This window comes from Esox lucius, chromosome 8 (genome assembly GCF_011004845.1).
Source record: "Esox lucius isolate fEsoLuc1 chromosome 8, fEsoLuc1.pri, whole genome shotgun sequence".
Lineage (NCBI taxonomy): Eukaryota > Metazoa > Chordata > Actinopteri > Esociformes > Esocidae > Esox > Esox lucius.
The window spans coordinates 32,232,810-32,252,542 of record NC_047576.1 but is presented as its reverse complement, the minus strand read 5'-3'; the positions used below and the strand labels follow the sequence as shown (position 1 = coordinate 32,252,542).

The 19,733-nt window shown below is 42.2% G+C and overlaps 1 protein-coding gene across 6 annotated transcripts in view; it reads right to left on the bottom strand.

Moving 5' to 3' along the window:
* Window positions 1-19,733, bottom strand: part of dennd1b (DENN/MADD domain containing 1B) — a 137,569-nt gene that overhangs the window by 63,028 nt on the left and 54,808 nt on the right. For all 6 annotated transcript variants that reach the window (XM_010901905.3, XM_010901906.3, XM_010901907.3 and 3 more), the window contains exons 4-7: window positions 16,275-16,324; window positions 14,636-14,755; window positions 8,229-8,298; window positions 1,042-1,122 (exon numbers count right to left, since the gene is read on the bottom strand). In XM_010901905.3, the coding sequence (XP_010900207.2) occupies window positions 1,042-1,122; window positions 8,229-8,298; window positions 14,636-14,755; window positions 16,275-16,324 (321 nt within the window). The remainder of the gene's footprint in view (window positions 1-1,041; window positions 1,123-8,228; window positions 8,299-14,635; window positions 14,756-16,274; window positions 16,325-19,733) is intronic.

The window sequence follows — 19,733 nt, the reverse complement described above, 5'->3', positions numbered from 1 at the left end:
ACTCAAAACGTCAGAATGAATGTTCTTCACAATTCCAGTTGTTAACCTTTGAATGAATTGATTAGTTAATAAAGACAACTGGAATAGAGCGGTATAATTGTACAACCTCTAGAGGCATTATTGTATATTACAGTAAGGGAACGTCTGGCTGATTTTTTATTAGTCTAAATAAAAAATTCTGGAAAGAAGAAGACATCGAAGTACATAGAATGACAAATAATGACACAATCTTTTTTTAAACAATATACCTAAAGCCTGATTTTTAGGTCACTGAAAACCATAGTGTTGTTGTTTTTTCCTTTCCAAAAGCCTCTTACACCAAGGAGTTTTTGAAAAAGAGCTATTTAAAAACAAGCCCAGTAATCCAGTGTGCTAGTCAGAGACAGCTAAAATATGTTTGACGGACAGGCAGTTTCAGCCTGTGATAACTAGCAGACACTAGCATACGTTGCGAAAGCAGCCATTAGGCTAACAGACAACCAGCTACAGCTTATCTTACAGACCTGTTAAAGCCACTTGTGGTTCTAAACAAAGTGTCAGCCCAGTCTCTTCACCTCTGTCCTCCTCTCACTCCAGTCGACCTTATATTGTACATGCTATCCTAAACTTGCTTTATTCACCCGCATCCTATATCTCTCCTCCTCTCTCCTGTAATTCTTACCCATGCTCTCCTAACTCGCTCTCCTCCCCCCTAATGCGCTCTCCTTCTCTCTCTTGTCATCCTCATCCATGCTCTCCTAACTTGCTCTCTTGTCCCTCATCCTCACTCCTGTCATCCTTATCCATGCTCTCCTACAGTAACACGTGCTCTTTTCCCTCATCCTAACACTTTCCTGTCATCCTTGCTCTCCGAACTCACTCTCTTCACCCTCATCCTAGCTCTCTCCTGTCATCCTTATGCATGCTCTCCTACCTCAACCTATCTTTCTACTGTTTACTCTTTCTCACCTACCTATAATTAGGTATAACATGGGACTACTTGACCCATGTCTAATCTCTTCTCTGTTCAGTGCACAGCTCCAGAAGTCCTACGGTACCTACCACACTCAGGTTGACGGGGGTGAAGGGCTTTGGCACCGGTAGGCCATACAGCGAGTTCAGCATGTCATTCAGCTCATTGTCCTGGAGAAAACACAACAGACAAGAACGGATAATCTATCACATGTATACTAGATCATCCCAAAACAGGAACAAGGGACTTTGAGTTGACATCGGTTACTGCACGAACTATAATGACAGTTACATAGTCAGTAAAACTAAAACAGGTATATAGGACTAATATTAGGTTACTATAATAATACATATTATTCTTACTATTATGATGAATGAGGTTATTATTATTGTTGTTAAAGTATTTCAATTTCTGATCATTTCAGTGTCATTCAGTTTCAGTTTTCAAATCTTAAACATTAGTTTGTTAGCTTGCTCGTGACTAAAATGCGTATGAAGCGGTGTGTGTTTGTGTGTGTGTGTGAGAAACACAGAGAGTTTGAGAGACAGTGAGAGAGTATGCAATTGAACAGCCTCCTGTCACAAGAGGCTGAATGCTCCCACGCTTGGTCAGTAACAGGGCTGAGCCTGAGGAAACACTTCATTTACTCCTGGCTCTAAACCCTCATTGCTACTGTCTCCCCTCGTCTGTCAACATCCCTCCATCGCCGTGCGGCGGCAGGGGAAAATATAAACCAAATCATGCACAGCAAGACTTCAGTCACCCAACATGAACACACAGACCCTCTCCCTTCCTCTCCCCCAATCTGTCCGTCTCTCTGCCTCACTCCCTGTCCCTCTCTCTCCCCGTCTCCCTCCATTCCTCCATCCCTTTAGTAAAAAAGATTAACACAAATGTTTACACAAAGGACTTTTTACTGGAAAAAAGCCTTAATGTTCACTCTCCAATGTTTTTTTGTTTTTTTTTACTGAAAGTCACATTGTGAAAGAGATCCAAGCACAAAGGCATTTAATGTACATTTAATTCAGTACTCTTTTCCACAGCTAAGTGGGAAAACCACACAAACAATAGTAGTAAATATACTGCACTGCATTAGTCCATATTATGTCAATAACAGCGGAAAAAAGCACAGAGAAATGACAGTTCGTCATTACTTTAAGATATGAAGGTCAGTCAATACAGAAAATGTCAAGAACTTTGAAAGTTTCTTCAAGTGCAGTCGCAAAAACCATCAAGTGCTATGATGAAACTGGCTCTCATGAGGACCACCACAGGAAAGAAAGACCCAGTTACCTCTGCTGCAGAAGAAAAGTTCATGAGTGAGTTACCAGCCTCTGCAAGCAACTGCCCCTCAGAATGCCCCTCAGAATGCAGCCCTGCATTCACAGAGATCAAGTAACAGACATATTTCAACACATTAGAGGAGACTGCGTGAATCAGGCATTTATGGTCAAATTGCTTCAAATAAACCACTACTGAAGGACAGCCATAAAAAGAAGAGACTTGCTTGGGCCAAGAAACATGTGAAATGTACATTAGAACGGTGCATATCAGTCCTTTGGTCTGATAGGTCTAAATTAGCGAATTTTGGTTCCAAAGAGTGTCTTTGTGAAACACAGATACGGTGAACGGATAACCTTTGCATATAGTGGGGAGAACAAGTATTTGATACACTGCCGATTTCGCAGGTTTTCCCACTTACAAAGCATGTAGAAGTCTGTAATTTTTATCATAGGTACTCTTCAACTGTGAGTGACGGAATCTAAAAAAATATCCAGAAAATCACACTGTATGATTTTTAAGTAATAAATGTGCATTTTATTGCATGACACAACAGAACAGCAGAACTAAATATTTGGTACAGAAACCTTTGGTTGCAATTACAGAGATCATACATTTCCTGTAGTTCTTGACCAGGTTTGCACACACTGCAGCAGGGATTTTGACACAATCCTCCATACAGACCTCCAGATCCTTCAGGTTTCAGGGCTGTCGCAGGGCAATACGGACTTTCAGCTCCCTCCAAAGATTTTCTATTAGGTTCAGGTCTGGAGACTGGCTAGGCCACTCCAGGTCCTTGAGATGCTTCTTACGGAACCACTCCTCAGTTGCCCTGGCTGCGTGTTTCGGGTCGTTGTCATGCTGGAAGACCCAGCCACGACCAATCTTCAATGCTCTTACTGAGGGAAGGAGGTTGTTGGCCAAGATCTCGCCATACATGGCCCCATCCATCCTCCCCTCAATACAGTGCAGTCGTCCTGTCCCCTTTGCAGAAAAGCAAAAAAGTATGATGTTTCCACCTCCATGCTTAACGGTTGGGATGGTGTTCTTGGGGTTGTACTCATCCTTCTTCTTCCTCCAAACACGGCGAGTAGAGTTTAGACCAAAAAGCTCTATTTTTGTCTCATTAGACCACATGACCTTCTCCCATTCCTCCTCTGGATCATCCAGATGGTAATTGGCAAACTTTAGACGGGCCTGGACATGCGCTGGCTTGAGCAGGGGGACCTTGCGTGCGCTGCAGTATTTTAATCCATGACAGCGTAGTGTGTTACTAATGGTTTTCTTTGAGACTGTGGTCCCAGCTCTCTTCAGGTCATTGACCAGGTCCTGTCGTGTAGTTCTGGGCTGATCCCTCACCTTCCTCATGATCATTGAGGTGAGATCTTGCATGGAGCCCCAGACTGAGGGAGATTGACCGTCATCTTGAACTTCTTCCATTTTCTAATAACTGCGCCAACAGTTGTTGCCTTCTCACCAAGCTGCTTGCCTATTGTCCTGTAGCCCATCCCAGCCTTGTGCAGGTCTACAATTTTATCCCTGATGTCCTTACACAGCTCTCTGGTCTTGGCCATTGTGGAGAGGTTGGAGTCTGTTTGATTGAGTGTGTGGTAACAAGTTCAAACAGGTGCAGTAAATACAGGTAATGAGTGGAGAACAGGAGGGCTTCGTAAAGAAAAACTAACAGGTCTGTGAGAGCCAGAATTCTTACTGGTTGGTAGGTGATCAAATACTTATGGCATGCAATTAAATGCAAATTAATTATTTAAAAATCATACAATTTAAAAATCTCTACATGCTTTGTAAGTGTGAAAACAGTGTGTATGAAATACTTGTTCTCCCCACTGTAGGTGGTTCCTAGTGTGAAGCATGGAGAAGGAGGTGTGATGCTCTGGAGGTGCTTTGCTGGTTAAACTGTCTGTGATTTATTTAGAATTCAAGCCTTACTTAACCAGTATGTCTACCACAGAATTCTGCAACAATACACCATCCCATTTAGTTTGTGCTAATATTTGTTTTTCAAGAAGACAATAACCCAAAACCCATGTCCAGGCTGTGTAAGTGCTATTTGACCTGGCCTCCACAACTACTCAACCTCAAACCAATTGAGGTGGTTTTGGATGTGTTGGACCACAGAGTGAAGGAAAAGCATCCAATAAGGGCTCAGCATAACTCCTTCAAGACTCTTGGAAAAGCATTCTAGATGAGTACCATGAAGCTGGTTGAGAGAATGCAAAACATGTGCTAAGCTATCATCAAGGCAAAGGGTAGCTACTTGTAAGAATCTAAATTATAAATGTATTTTGATTTGTTTAACACTATTTGTTTACTACATGATTATTTGTGTGTTATTTCATAGTTTTGACATATTCACTATTATTCTAGAATGTGGAAAATAGTAATAATATACAGTACAGGCCAAAAGTTTGGACACACCTTCTCATTCAATGCGTTTTCTTTATTTTCATGACAATTTACATTGTAGATTCTCACTGAAGGCATCAAAACTATGAATGAACACATATGGAATTATGTACTTAACAAAAACATGTGAAACAACTGAAAACATGTCTTATATTTTTGATTCCTCAAAGTAGCCACTCTTTGCTTTTTTGATAGCGCTGCAAACCCTTGGTGTTCCCTCAATAAGCTTCATGAGGTAGTCACCTGAAATGGTTTTCAGCAGACACATCTCTAGGACAACTGTTAAGAGGAGACTGCATGCATCAGGCCTTCATGGTCAAGTAGCTGCTAGGAAACCACTACTAAGGAGAGGCAACAAGCAGAAGAGATTTGTTTGGGCCAAGAAGCACAAGGAATGGACATTAGACCAGTGGAAATCTGTGCTTTGGCCTGATGAGTCCAAATTTGAGATCTTTGGTTCCAAACGCTGTGTCTTTGTGCAACGCATAAAAGGTGAACGGATGGATTCTACATGCCTGGTTCCCACCGTGAAGCATGGAGGAGGAGGTGTGATGGTGTGGGGGTGCTTTGCTGGTGACACTGTTGGGGATTTATTCAAAATTGAAGGCATACTGAACCAGCATGGCTACCACAGCAACCTGCAGCGACATGCCATTCCATCCGGTTTGCGTTTAGTTGGACCATCATTTATTTTTCAACAGGACAATGACCCCAAACACACCTCCAGGCTGTGTAAGGGCTATTTGACCAAGAAGGAGAGTGATGGAGTGCTGCACCAGATGACCTGGCCTCCAGACCAGACCTGAACCCAATCAAGATGGTTTGGGGTGAGCTGGACCGCAGAGTGAAGGCTAAGTGCTAAGCATCTCTGGGAACTCCTTCAAGACTTTTCAGGTGACTACCTCTTGAAGCTCATCAAGAGAACGCCAAGCGTGTGCAAAGCAGTAATCAGAGCAAAGGGGGGCTACTTTGAAGAAACTAGAATATAAGACATGTTTTCAGTTATTTCACACTTTTTTGTTAAGTACATAATCCCACATGTGTTCATTCATAGTTTGATGCCTTCAGTGAGAATCTACAATGTAAATAGTCATGAAAATAAAGGAAACGCATTGAATGAGAAGGTGCGTCCAAACTTTTGGCCTGTACTGTATATGTATTTCTTTCCTTGAATGGGTTGGTGTGTCCAACCGGTACTTTCTCTCTTGATTATTATTATCACAGTTAAAACTCTGATAGAGCGTTGCCAAGACATCAAGGAACTGAAAGGTCTGTATTTTTTCTATTTACTTTTTTTTGTTGAATAAGTATAGAAAATGAAAAATGGCTTCATGTTTTGACTTTCACATATAGGTTGGGTTAAAGGTAGAATGCATATCATTAATGAAGGACATAGGCAATAGATCCAGTCCTTTCAAAGTGGTTTTCAGCCTTTTAACAATTCTATTAATCAATGAATTAAAAGCTGTACACACATTCCTAAATAACTTTTGTGGAATGTGGCTAGCGATTTAGGTCAGTTTCGTTTTTAGGGGAAAATTCTAAATCCAAAAGAAATACCATAATCGTATAAGGCATCTATGGCATTAATTACAACTGTGAGACTTATTGGATACATGTCTACCAACTTTGCAAATATACAAAGATTCTGCAATATATGACCATTGTTCTTCACAAAACAGTTAAAGTTGTGTGAAGTTCCATCGGGAACATCAATGGACAGCAATCTTCATCTGACTGGGCCACTCAAGGACCTTTCACATTGCATTCCTTAGCCACAGTGGCATTGTCTGTGGGCCTTGGTTTGGTGCAATGCCGAATGGAGAACTTTCATACCAGTTTTAGGTCTCTTGCAGAGGGCAGCACTAGGATGGAATTTCCCAGCGGCGAGGATAGCTCTGCCCCTGGTGTTTTCAGTGCAAAGAATATTTTCTAAGCTCTGAATGTTTTGCATAGTGGAAATGTGTCAATTACACATGCGTTGCTAGAAATTATGCAGCCTTCGTTTCAATGGTTCTGGCTATTTGAAAACGATTTCATAGATCAGCGTTTTAATTTATTTAAAATGCTTTAGGCTATATGGGTCTCGTACATTTCTAAAATGTCTGGTAAACAAAATGATGGCAGTCACATTGTCTTGCGCTATGTCCAGAGATGCTTCTCTGGAATGTACTGGCTAAGAGTTGTTTCTGGACATGCTAAGGGTATTATGGTAACTCACTCAATCTGTCACTCACTAAGTCAGACAATATCAAAAATGTCAATTCTTGCTTCCTCCATTATAGGCAAATCTTAACTCCATTTCTTGTCGCTCCACTCTCAGGAGAGAAGCATTCTCAGGAGACAGTTTTATCATCATTTAATTATTGGAATTAATTATAGAAGTTGACTAGGACACACAGACGCGGCTGCTAGACAATGACAAAAAAACTACACATTTTGTAAATGTATCACATGATATTTCAATTGACATGTAGATGTTTTGTTGTTTCTAGGTGGAGCAACGGCGTTAATGTGCCTCGAATCAATACATTTCATAACTATAGACGTGAAGCCTCAAGAAAACCACACTTCAAACTCTATCAAACCATAAGGCATTTTCACCCAGATGTCACGTATTAGAACCTTTATTTCCAGAAAGACACAAACGCATTATATGACAGTATAAAATATACAGTAATAATGCTCAAAGAAAAACAATCCCCTGAGCACTGATGACAGCCTCATATGACATTAAATGTTTCCTTTGGCCTCTGAACCAGTGCTTGTGCATGTATTTTTTAGGGAGGCTCTGTCCCCTTCTCCCCCCACATCACAGCACAGCAGTTTTGAGTAAGCAAAGCTACATGACGGCACACGGATGGTACTCCTTAGTAGAAGATCCCTTTCTCGGTCTCTCACCTTCCGTCCTCCCTCTCCTTCCCTCGCTTTTCTATTAACTCCCCTCTTTTACGCTAGCTGCACATTTTCCCCATTTCCTGCATACCTTGAACTTCTTTCCCTTTCTTTTACTGAAGTACACTTTGTTGTCAGGGGAAAGAGTTGGGCAAAGTGTACATGCGCATGCGTGCGTGCAAGTGTGCGCATGTGTGCGTATGTTTTTAAATGGTTTGTTATTTTCCAGTAAATGATCAGGAGTTCACATCCAGCTCCAGCTCAGCGGTTGGTCTGTGAAATGTCAACATCACTGCCTCAAACACTCAGAGCCAAGCCAAGCCAGATTCTCTCTCTCTCTCTCTCTCTCTCTCTCTCTCTCTCTCTCTCTCTCTCTCACACAGCTCAGGTCCATTTAAAAAAAAGACTGAAGACTGCTAACAAAAACAACAGCTTTCACAACTAGCTACTGTACATGAAAAGCTAAACTGCTACTGAGTGCAAAACATGATCATGTCCAACAGAGGCTGCGGGAAAGAACGGGAACGGGTCCATTGCTGGTTGGTAGCATCTTCCACAAATACCAGAAAAAAATTAAATGTTCAGGGTGTGTTGTTCCTTGTACATTCACAGCATCGCTGTTAATTAATAAATGCCACATTTTAAAGAGGTACTGTGAAGGCGAATGCAGACTCACCTGGTTTTTGGTAAGGTAATCTGCTAGGGTATTCAGGAGCTTGTAGTAGATCTCAAACCAGGGGAGATAACTGCCAGAGAAAACACACATAATACACATTTGAAAATCTGTGTCAACATAATGGAAACGTTCACATTCAAACTGCAGTCTATTTACAAGCAAAGCAGGCTCTGTACAGTACACTGTCATTTCACAGACTTTTTATTATGCTTGAAATAGATCTATAGATTTACAGCAAGGCATGCATACAGTTATTAGGACATTCTTTGTATTCTGGGCTCATTTGCATTTTACACATTCCTGTTGTGTCTGCTGTTTTAAGGTGGTGGGTAGAAAGGCAGGCTTTAGGCTTTAGTTCTTCAACCCAACATGACTGGGCCAGCAAAAGCTGTGGTAGGAGAGTAGGAGGGATGTCATGGTTTACACGCATACTGATCCCAGATGCTCAGCCTAAGCCAACACGCAAACGTACAGAGGGAGAATCGCAACCCACCGCCTTTTCTTTCTCTTGTCTTTGCTCTTTTTGACCTTATTTACATTTTGAAATAGACACTCCTGCTGTTTGTTCCCCCCCATGTAGCTACGTAAAAATAAATAAATAAAGTGAACAAACTAAAAATAATTTATACTGTAGTGTTTGTGTAAAAGCTAATCACAAAATGCACCCACCAGGAGCCAAATGTATCTGCAACATGGCTTTCTTTATAAGGTTGACATAATCTTGGCGGAGTTAGTTGACATGTTTCTGAGGTGGAATATTGCCAACATTTTGTTTTGGCTTGAAGGTTGCTCTGAAGAGACCTCAGTGAATTTATAATGTTATGCAATCAAATAATAAAACTGTGGTGAGGAACTGAAGTGAGGTATTGCATTTTTATTTTGCTTTGGTACTTATTTTTGAACATTTCTGGTATAATGAGTATAGTACAAATGCTTTGTCACAGCAAAAATACACGTTTGGGGAACCCCCAATGGGTTGTGTTACATGGCATGTACATTTTATGCGATGAATTTAAGTATAAACAAAACACGTAACAAAATGCCTAACAAAACGTGTAGGCATGGTGCATTAAAGGGATAATTTGAGATTTTGGCCCAGTCAGATTAAGAATTAAAGGCCAGTGTGCAATTTGCCTTTGTGCTACGCAGGTTAAGAAACACCTATAGCTTCTTTCACACTATAAAACTGGTATCTACAAATTCAACTGGCTCCAAATAAAGGGATACATTGCTAACATGACTTCAACAAAAGGTGCTTGTTTGACTGAAAGCTCTACCTGGCTAACAAAACAAACAACTGTGTTTGTGTGAATGTGTGCAATTGTGTTTGTTTGTGCACATGAGAGCTTTGCTGAAGGATGTTTGTTAGCCAGGGAAGTCCTATAGAGGAAAGAGGACACTGGGTAGTTCACAGGGTATGGTTCACTGGCTGCTCGGCAGACTGGAATTAACACAAAACAAGAAAACAATAAAGTCAACCAAATGCAAATTTTCATATCACTAAATCCGCAAGGGGCCAATGACATGGCAGTTCCCGGGCGAGTGCAGCCAAGCGCACCAATCAGAGGGCCTGAGTGACCATTAACCTGAAACAATCAGCTTCTTAACATGCCAATATTTTGACATCACCGTAATCAGGTCACACACTCTTCCAAACCAAAAAGTAACATGCGTTTTTAACTGCAAAATTCACATGCTGACTGGACATTAAAAACAGAAACCTTTTTTGTTCTAGACAGTAACAGTCAGTGAAGATGAGGTGTAGGTGTGTTGAAGTAAAAAAATAAAAATAGATTTCAAGAAAACATGAAACCATAACATTTACATAAAATAAAATACAATTGTGAGCAGGTCACTGAAACAAAGGCTGGTCATTATCAGTCTCCTCAGGTCCTTTGTTTAAGAAGCCAGGCTCCTGGACGCTAATCCTTCACATCCCACGTGAGGGTTTATTTAAATAGGCCTCTCTTTCTCCTCTCTGTCGGTCCTGTCAGCCTCTCCTCGTCAGGCCTCACCGCCTCCTTACCCATCACACTCCTTAATGATCAGGCTGTAAATCTTTTGTTTTAGAGAGAAATAATGATCGGTGTAGCAAGCAGCGAACCACAACTTATCAAGATATCCAGATAGGGATAGTGGACGATACCTAATCTTGGCCAACTGGTTAACTTATTTACATTCAAATGCAGTTAAACTGATAAATATTTCAGTATTTTCTATGGAATGTGTTTTTTTGTTGTTGTAAATTCATCTATTTAAGGAAGCACTACTCATCTCACCAGTTAGCAGCTTTGCTCTGTTCTGTTCTGTTTGTGCTTCTTAATTCCCCAGATAGAGAGCAATCCATCACTGTGTGTGGGGGCTCAGCTATCTCTGTAGAGTTTTAAACAAACAGGTCCCGTCACAGAACTGTATACTTACAGAGTAAACCAGTTCATCTATGGCCAACTCACAACCCCTCTAACTGTATTAACTATCACAACACAACTACTCATAATTTATAAACTACAGGAACACAACCACTCATAATGTATCAACTACCACCACATAACCCTTAAGAATGTATCAACTACCACCACAACACAAACCTTCAGAATATATTCACTTCCACAACACAACCCCTCAGAATATATTCAGAACCACAACACAACCCCTCAGAATATATTCAGAACCACAACACAACCCTTCAGAACGTATTCACTTCCACAACACAACACTTCAGAACGTATTCACTTCCACAACACAACCCTTCAGAAAGTATTCACTACCACAACACAACCCAAAAGAATGTATCAACTACCACAACACAACAACTCAGACTGTATCAACTACCACAATACAACCCATCAGAATGTATCAACAACCACACCACAACCCAACAGAATGTATCAACTACCACAACACAACAACTCAGACTGTATCAACAACCACAATACAACCCATCAGAATGTATCAACAACCACACCACAACCCAAAAGAATGTATCAACTACCACAACACAACCCCACAGAATGTATCAACTACCACAACACAACAACTCAGACTGTATCAACTACCACAATACAACCCATCAGAATGTATCAACAACCACACCACAACCCAACAGAATGTATCAACTACCACAACACAACAACTCAGACTGTGTCAACTATCACAAAACAACCCCTCAGAATGTATCAACTACTAGAATATTGCGTGGACAGATTGAATGACACATATATTAATGTCATTACGAGGAGCAGTTCCTGGTTTAGAGTTTTTATCACTTGATTATCCGGATGAATCAAGATTTGGCAAAGGCAGTAAAAAAAACAGTTGCTTTGATTTTCAAGCCTGTGTGCTGACAAACCGTTTCCACTAGATGACAAACCGTTTCCACTAGATATCACAACCACAAAGACAATATGTTATATATTGTAAAAAAAACAACATAAAAACTCAAATGCAATGAGTTTGCTTTTGAGGATACTTTACTTTCTCCTTTTGCACAAATACTATCACAATTCTGAATGTTATTCCACCCGTTAAATAAAACAGGAAATGGCAAACTTTTGTGAGGGACTTTGACATTTGGGTAACACAGATTACCTACAAAACAACACAACCCCTCAGACTCTCTATCTAACATAATACCACAGAGCAGAAGAACAGAAGACATAGGCTAGCTATGGACGCCGTTCTTTTGTCTTTACGCTGTAGAAAAAAAATAACTTTACTCCTCAATTACGTGTTTTTATTAGGATGCAAGTCATATAATTACCAATTAAACAAATTACAACAGAGAAAAAAGGGTTTGTTTTGGCGAAGGGATATTCCCAGTGAATTACCAACTGGACCATCTCCATCCAAATACATACCTTAATTTCTTTTAGGTTTTCATGTGACTAGTAAAATATACCTTTTTAATGGCGTACCCACGTCTCCACGGTTTGCTGCCATAAACTACCTGTTGGGTGTTAAGCGAGACACTGTTATTCCTATTCCCTGGATGGGTCTTAAATCTCTCTCCACACCCTGGGCCCTTAGCGTAAGTCAACTTGCACCTTGTAGCCAGCTCACTGGAAGATTTGATTACACCTTTACTTTCCCAGGTCAGAGGTTAAGTACTGGGGAGGAAATGTCCTCCGGCATCTCGCTAAGTGACCACTAACGGGAGCGCCGACGTCCCTAAAAGGGAATCCAAGTCTCCGCCGCCAAATAAAATGAAGGAAACCGCCTTTTTTCATCCGCGACCCCTCTCACATATCCAAGGGCGATTTCTCCCTAAATGTGAGAGAATGACCAAAGGAGAGGAGAGGTGAAGGAGAGGGATGGGGAGGTGGGGGTGAGGGGAAGGAAGAGTGTAAAATCGAAGCATTCTACTTCTTTTAAGAGGTTTTGGCCTGAAGGCAGCGCGGCCCTTTCGACTTGGGATTTCGCTGTAGCACTACAAAGGGCTGGCCATATAAAACTGTCCTACTCATTAAAGCCACTTCCTTGTGTAAGCATAGGTGACAATTTTATAGTCCCAGCACTTCAACAATCACAGGGATGCAAACTGTTTTAATTACATTTGTTTTATATCCGTGGAACAAACACATAATGAAGGCAGCTAACTAGAGAACTCCTTGCAGGGACATCTTTATATTATGTAATGTTTTATTTGAATACAACATAGATTTTAATAGATTATACAATGTGATCTTATTTAAGAAAACAGTAGTGCATTTCTAAACAAAAGCAAAGTGTGCAGTGTTTCATTATTCATATTACCTTGTATTACTATTATATCAAACATAACCAACATTCTGTAATTTTTTTACATATCTACACTGTGACATATCTCAAATAGGGATGTGTTTGTTATCATATTTTTAAATATTTTTTGTAATCTATTCCGCCACACATTAGGTCTACTTAAAAAGGCAAAAAAAAACTGGGAAGTCTCTATATCCCATACAGCCACAGACGAAGAAAAATTACTTTCTATACATTTGTTATTATGAATGAAGCAAGCCATGCAAACTACTCAGAATGCATAATGAATTTTATACATCATATGTCAAATGAATTAGCATGTGGGACTCAGAGAGAGGGACAGGGGAGTCTCTGCTAATTGGCAGCGAGGCTTCATGCATAATTATGGGACAAGCGGCTTCCTTCACCGTGCTTCTGTGCCAGTAGCCCAATAACGAGGAGAAAAGAGAGAGAGACAGACAGCTAAAAGATAGAAAGAAAGCAAGCGAGCAAGAGAGAGCAAGCGAGAGAGGGAGAAAAGAAAAAAGAAAAAACAAAGGGCATGGTGGTGCTAACCGGGTGTGTGTGTGTGTGTGTGTGTGTGTGTGTGGTGGGCTCATCGACAGTAGCTCTTCAAAAACAAGAGAAAGCTTGAGACTGTCTGTCGATATCCACAGAACACACTACCACACGGCCCTTTCACAATAACAGCCTTTATTTTAGCATAAGAGGCAAAAATATTTCTTGCCTGGATTTTCATTATTGCAATTATTATTTTTTTTGTAAGAAACTGAAAATATTTTATTAAGTCCATATTCAATCACTACAATATTTTTGGACGATTTATTTTGTCCAAAACATGACAACAAAATAATATAGTATTTTTTGTACCAAATCTTATGTTGATAGGAGGTAGGAATTGCAATCTACAAAAACAATTGTTCACAGCTGCCATTGTAGACTAAATGCTAGTTTTCGTTAATAAATTACTTAAATTAATAATATTCAATGGATCAAACTAATACGGAACTGCAGAGTCGATCATTTTCGGTAATTGGACATGAACATGTGTTCCTAATACTTTCTAAGATAACTGTTGAAACTTTGAGACGTACGATTTGTTCCCCATTGAAAAACCTGCTGACCCATCGAACACATACCTAATGTAATCTGCACATTAATTCTCTCATATTATATATATATGTATGTGTGTGTGTGTGTGTATATATATATACACACACACACACATACATATACATACATACACATATGTACACACACACACACACACACACACACGTATACAATATACATACATACATACACACACACATACATACACACACACATACATACACACACACACACACACACACATACATACATACATACACACACATATATATATACACATATACACACACACACACACACATAAATATATATATACAGATACACACACGTGTGTGTGTGTGTGTGTGTGTGTGTGTGTGTGTGTGTGTGTGTGTGTGTGTGTGTGTGTGTGTGTGTGTGTGTGTGTGTGTGTGTGTGTATATATATATATATATAACATACTTTGATTTACAAAACAAATTCCTGAACAATAGTTAGAGAACACACTTCTGTGTTCTGGCCTGAAATTTACTATTTGTAAGCACTTCAAGCTCAAAGTGTCTAAATGTGTGTCTTACCTGAGCAGACAGATGCAGACGCGGCAGCCAGAGGTGAGTCTGCAGAAGCCAAACCTCTGTTTGCTCTGGATGTCCGTCAGCACAAAGGTAAAGTTCTGGCCCAGCTGGCTAGGGGAAACCCTGGGAACCATCACAACGCAAACACACACACACAAGAAAACACCAATTACCTCAAGAAATACAGTTTGACCACAGTCACCAACAGGACAGAAACAAACCATTACTTCCCAATCACACATGGGACATACATCAAGAGTTTCAGGCCAAGTAAGGGAAGTCATGTAATGGTTCATGTTTTCAGTTAAACAAAACATACAAATCTCCTCATTACCGCAAGATCGCAGCAGGGCAGTAGAGACTATAATATATAACCTGTCACTAGAAACATTTAAAATTGTATAAAATGAAACGAAACCTACCATTGCACTTTTTCTATAGGCTAATTGTTAACAGCCCTACAGCTGACCGAAGACTATTAAATCTGGGGTTTCTCACATTGGTTTCGGCAAATGTTTGTCTAAAGTGACTAAACTACTCAACTAGCACAAAGAATCTAAACCCCTGCAGTATCAGAATCTCACCAGGAACAGAAGGCCAAGTTCAACACTAAATTCTGTGATGCTGGCTACAGTCCCTGACTTTAGTGAGTGTATTGGGTAAGGATATTTCTGATGCGGTTTCATCACTAGATGGCAGCAGTTAAGCTTGTGTGGAGAACAGTCCAGCTCCTCCGACATTCCCAACCCCCATCTCCTAGCTACCTCCCAGATACAATGGCACTTTTCACATGTCATTTTCCAAAATAAGAGCAGAGTCCTCCACAGAGGGCTGCTTTCCAAATCAGAAGATATAGTTAGTTAGTCAACAATAAAAGCATGATTCGGACGAGACATGCACATATGTATACGTACACATGGGTACAGGCATGCACACACACACGCGCGCGCACACACACGCGCGCGCACACACACGCGCGCGCACACACGCGCGCGCACACACACGCGCGCACACACGCGCACACACACGCGCACACACACGCACACACACGCGCACGCACACGCGCGCGCACACGCGCGCACACGCGCGCACACGCGCGCACACACGCGCGCACACACGCGCGCACACACGCGCGCACACACGCGCGCACACACGCGCGCACACTCGCGCGCACACACGCGCGCACACACGCGCGCACACACGCACGCGCACGAACACACACACGAACACACGCACACGCACACACGCGCGCACGCACGCGCACGCACGCGCACACACGCGCACACACGCGCACACACGCGCGCACACGCGCACACACGCGCGCACACGCACGCACACGCACGCACACGCGCGCACACGCACGCACACGCACGCACACGCACGCACACGCACGCACACGGAGTGAGATCCAATGGCCTGGTCTGAGTAGGGAGCACAGAGCAGACAGTCTTGGTGTTTAGGAGGTTTTTGGCTTTGACTGAACCACCAGCTGTTAACAACAGACTCTGCACGCTGTAACTCCATGGTGCACGCATAAACACACACAAAAATACACACGGGCGTGCATGTGCACATGTGTGTGTGTGTGTGTGTGTGAGTGTTGGCAGAGTACAAGACTATTAACAGGGGAGCAGAATCCTACCTCTCCACATCGAACGGGAAGCAGAATTTGGGCACCGTCTGAAGAACCTCCTGAGAAGCAGAAGAACACAACGATTAGACAACATTTAGTGAACACTGACATAACGAAAATACAACCAACCAACAACAGGAACACATGGCCACACTGCAGTTTAAGGCCTTGGAGATCTTGTGCGGACCTGTTCATGAATGATGGAAATATCAATCAAATAATAGCAAAAACCCTACTTATATAAAATGTTTAAAATGAATATTGCAGTCTTTTTTTTTTGCATTTATGCAGCCATGTCAGTTCAGACTAATCAAACATAACAGACTGAATGAATGGATGGACTTGTGGTGCAAAAATGAATTCAATCTCTGATAATGAACGGCATGAAATCATCTCATCAAATAATTCAATTAGTCTAGATAATCTAAAACACAACAGACAGGAACTCATCCTCAGAGCAGAGGAGTGTTGCACTTACTGGAATCAGGGGATAGGATTTGCCTTTCGAAAGGTCCAGACCCACAGCTTAAATAATTAGCTATCTATGATAACCTACAGGGAGGGCCGGAGAGAGTGATGGAGAGAGATGGAGAAAGAGAGACAGAAAGAAAGAGAGAGATGGTGAAAGAGAGAGTGATGGAGAGAGTGATGGAGAGAGAGAGAGAAAGAGAGAGAGAGAGAGAGATGGAGAAAGAGAGAGATGGAGAGAGACCTAGGTGGTGGCAGATTGCTGTGACAATAGGCTAAGCAGCTCAGGGGGTATAAAGCGGGAGGCGGGGGGAGAGCCTTAAGGGCTTTACCTCCCCAACACCTCCCCTGTGGGTTGGGTAGAGGGAGGCAGGGGCTTCGGGATCCTGCCCCTCAGCCCCCCCACCGGTGGCATATGGATTTAGACGGGGAGCTCGGCACCATATGGGTTCACCGAGCCCGAGACATGTCTGTCCGTCTGTCTGGCACCGCCTGCCTGCGGTTGGTCCCGGGTCTGTGCGTCTGTCTGGCTCGGCAGGCTAGCCACAGGGAACAACCACTGATCCCCCCGATCACAACACAAACAAGGAACAACACCAACATATGAGGAGTGTGTGTCTGTGTGGGAAGGCTCCGCGGCTAGAAAACGGTCACACGTCTGAGCCGCCACCACGGTATGAGCTCACGACAGTACTATTCTTAACCGGGGTGCACACCAACCAATATGTTTCAGGGAGCCTAGCTCAGTGCAGCACGGATGACACATACACACACCATCGCACAGCAAATAAAAACATATGGGTTGCCAGAATCCCCAACTGTGATCCCCAGCACACATTTGGGGGAACAAACCAATATTTGGCAAATGGCGATCAGTCTGATGACTAGGTCTCTGACTTAGGCAGTTAATCTTAATGACTCCCAGATTGTTGTTGTAAATGAGAATGTGTTCTAAGTCAAGTTACCTGTACGTGTGTGTGTGTGTGTGTCTGTGGTGTTATGCTTGGCCACCATACTCAGGACGGCTCTCACTCGATCACAAAAACTAGAGCAAATGTACTCAAAAGCCACCACACCAACCGACTTCCCCACCAAACAACGAAAAAGTATCTACCCCTTCTTTCGCCAAGAAGCATCTGTACCCCTCTCTTCTCTAACCTACATGTTCTTCCCCGCTACGTGTCGTCCTCTCCCTCCGTCTCCCCCCTCTCTCCCCTCCATTCCTCCAGGTGATGTGCGAGGCCTCCAGTATACCAGGGGGATCTCTACAGGACTGGCAGACTAGGGGGAACTGGTGTTGCCACTGTTGTTGTTGTTATTCTGTTGTATACCATTTCCTCTCCCCACCTCCCCCCTGCTAACCGTTTTTCCCAAGACAAAAGAATATAAAGCAGTTAGATTTGCAGCTCTGGAGGCACGTGCATGCGCGTGCGTGTCTGTGTTTGTGTGTGTTTGTGTAGGCTGCATTATTTATCGAAGGTAGAGACAGGGATATCACTCAATGAGAAAGCACACTGTGCTCCCCAGGCGGAGGTCTGGCATCACAGCTAACTACAGCCCGGTAACAGGGCCTGCCTCTGCCTCCCCGTCCCCATGGTCTCAATGTGGACCGTGTTCTGTGGTCTACGAACCACCGTGTTCTGTGGTCTACGAACCACCGTGTTCTGTGGTCTACGAACCACCGTGTTCTGTGGTCTACGAACCACCGTGTTCTGTGGTCTACGAACCACCGTGTTCTGTGGTCTACGAACCACCGTGTTCTGTGGTCTACGAACCACCGAGTTCTGTGGTCTACGAACCACCGTGTTCTCTGGTCTACGAACCTACAGATCACCTAAAGCTCACACTTCGCACAGCTACCATGGGAAAATAAAATGACTTGCAAGAACTAAAAAAGTAAATCAACATTACAAATGATATACTGATGATGGATAGCTGGGCATTAATGTGGTTGAGTTTGTTCTGCTTGGACATGGACTTACATGCCCATGCAGTAAATGTAATGTAATTTCACAGTTCCCTCTATAATTATTATGTCAGTCAAGCAGTGTGGCCTTCATTTGGCTCTAAATTTGAAAAAGCATTTTATTTGCGTAGACACAAGATTCACCATTAAGGAATGACACTGGGTTTGTGGAGAGCTGTGGTCCAGTGGGAACAGTCCCAGCTCCATGCACACATGTGGCCCCCCACCACAGTTTAGGGGCCTCATTTATCAATACTGCCTAGATACAGTCCGGGGTATGTACGTACGAATGGAAAAAGGACCCTATCACCATTTCATCCAACCCAGCAGGAAATCCTTGATAAATACCACTAGTTCTCAAACCCATTATTGGTTGTGCAGAACTATGGCTATATATGTCAAAACGCCCCAAAAATGAAGAATATATGCTCAAAATCAATCCTTTAAGCCTGTGGGAATCACAGTGTCAAAGTAGAAAAAGTATTCCATGCCCTAAATATCGGAAAAGAAAAAAAAAATCTGAGATTCACATAAAAGGATACTGTAGGTGCTACAGGGTAACATGCTGAATTCATGCCACCATTATTTATCTGGTTTGCTCCCCTGTTGCTCACTTGACTAGTCTGCTAATGAAAGCTAAAGTTTAAGTGTCAAGTTAAGGCCTCCCTTCCCTAACTGTTCCAGATGTAGCCCATACAAATGCCATCACGCCACATTCAAATTCAGCAACTTCCACATGTATTGTTTCAGAGACCTGGTCAGATGCCGGACTGACAAACTCCAACTGAAAAGATACCACAGTCTAAACCAGAGGGGGGTGGCAGTTGGATATTCACTGGAATTGTATTTATAATCTAAAATTGTCTCTCAAAAAAATCTATTTGAAGGAAAAAATGTAATACATATAATGGCCATATCTGCAGTGAAAATGCTTTCTGCAAATTGGTCCATCTGTCTTTAACAATATACAGTCTAAAACACAGCGTAAGGTAAATCTTATTTTGGATAATCAGCTTCCCATTTGATTCCCATTT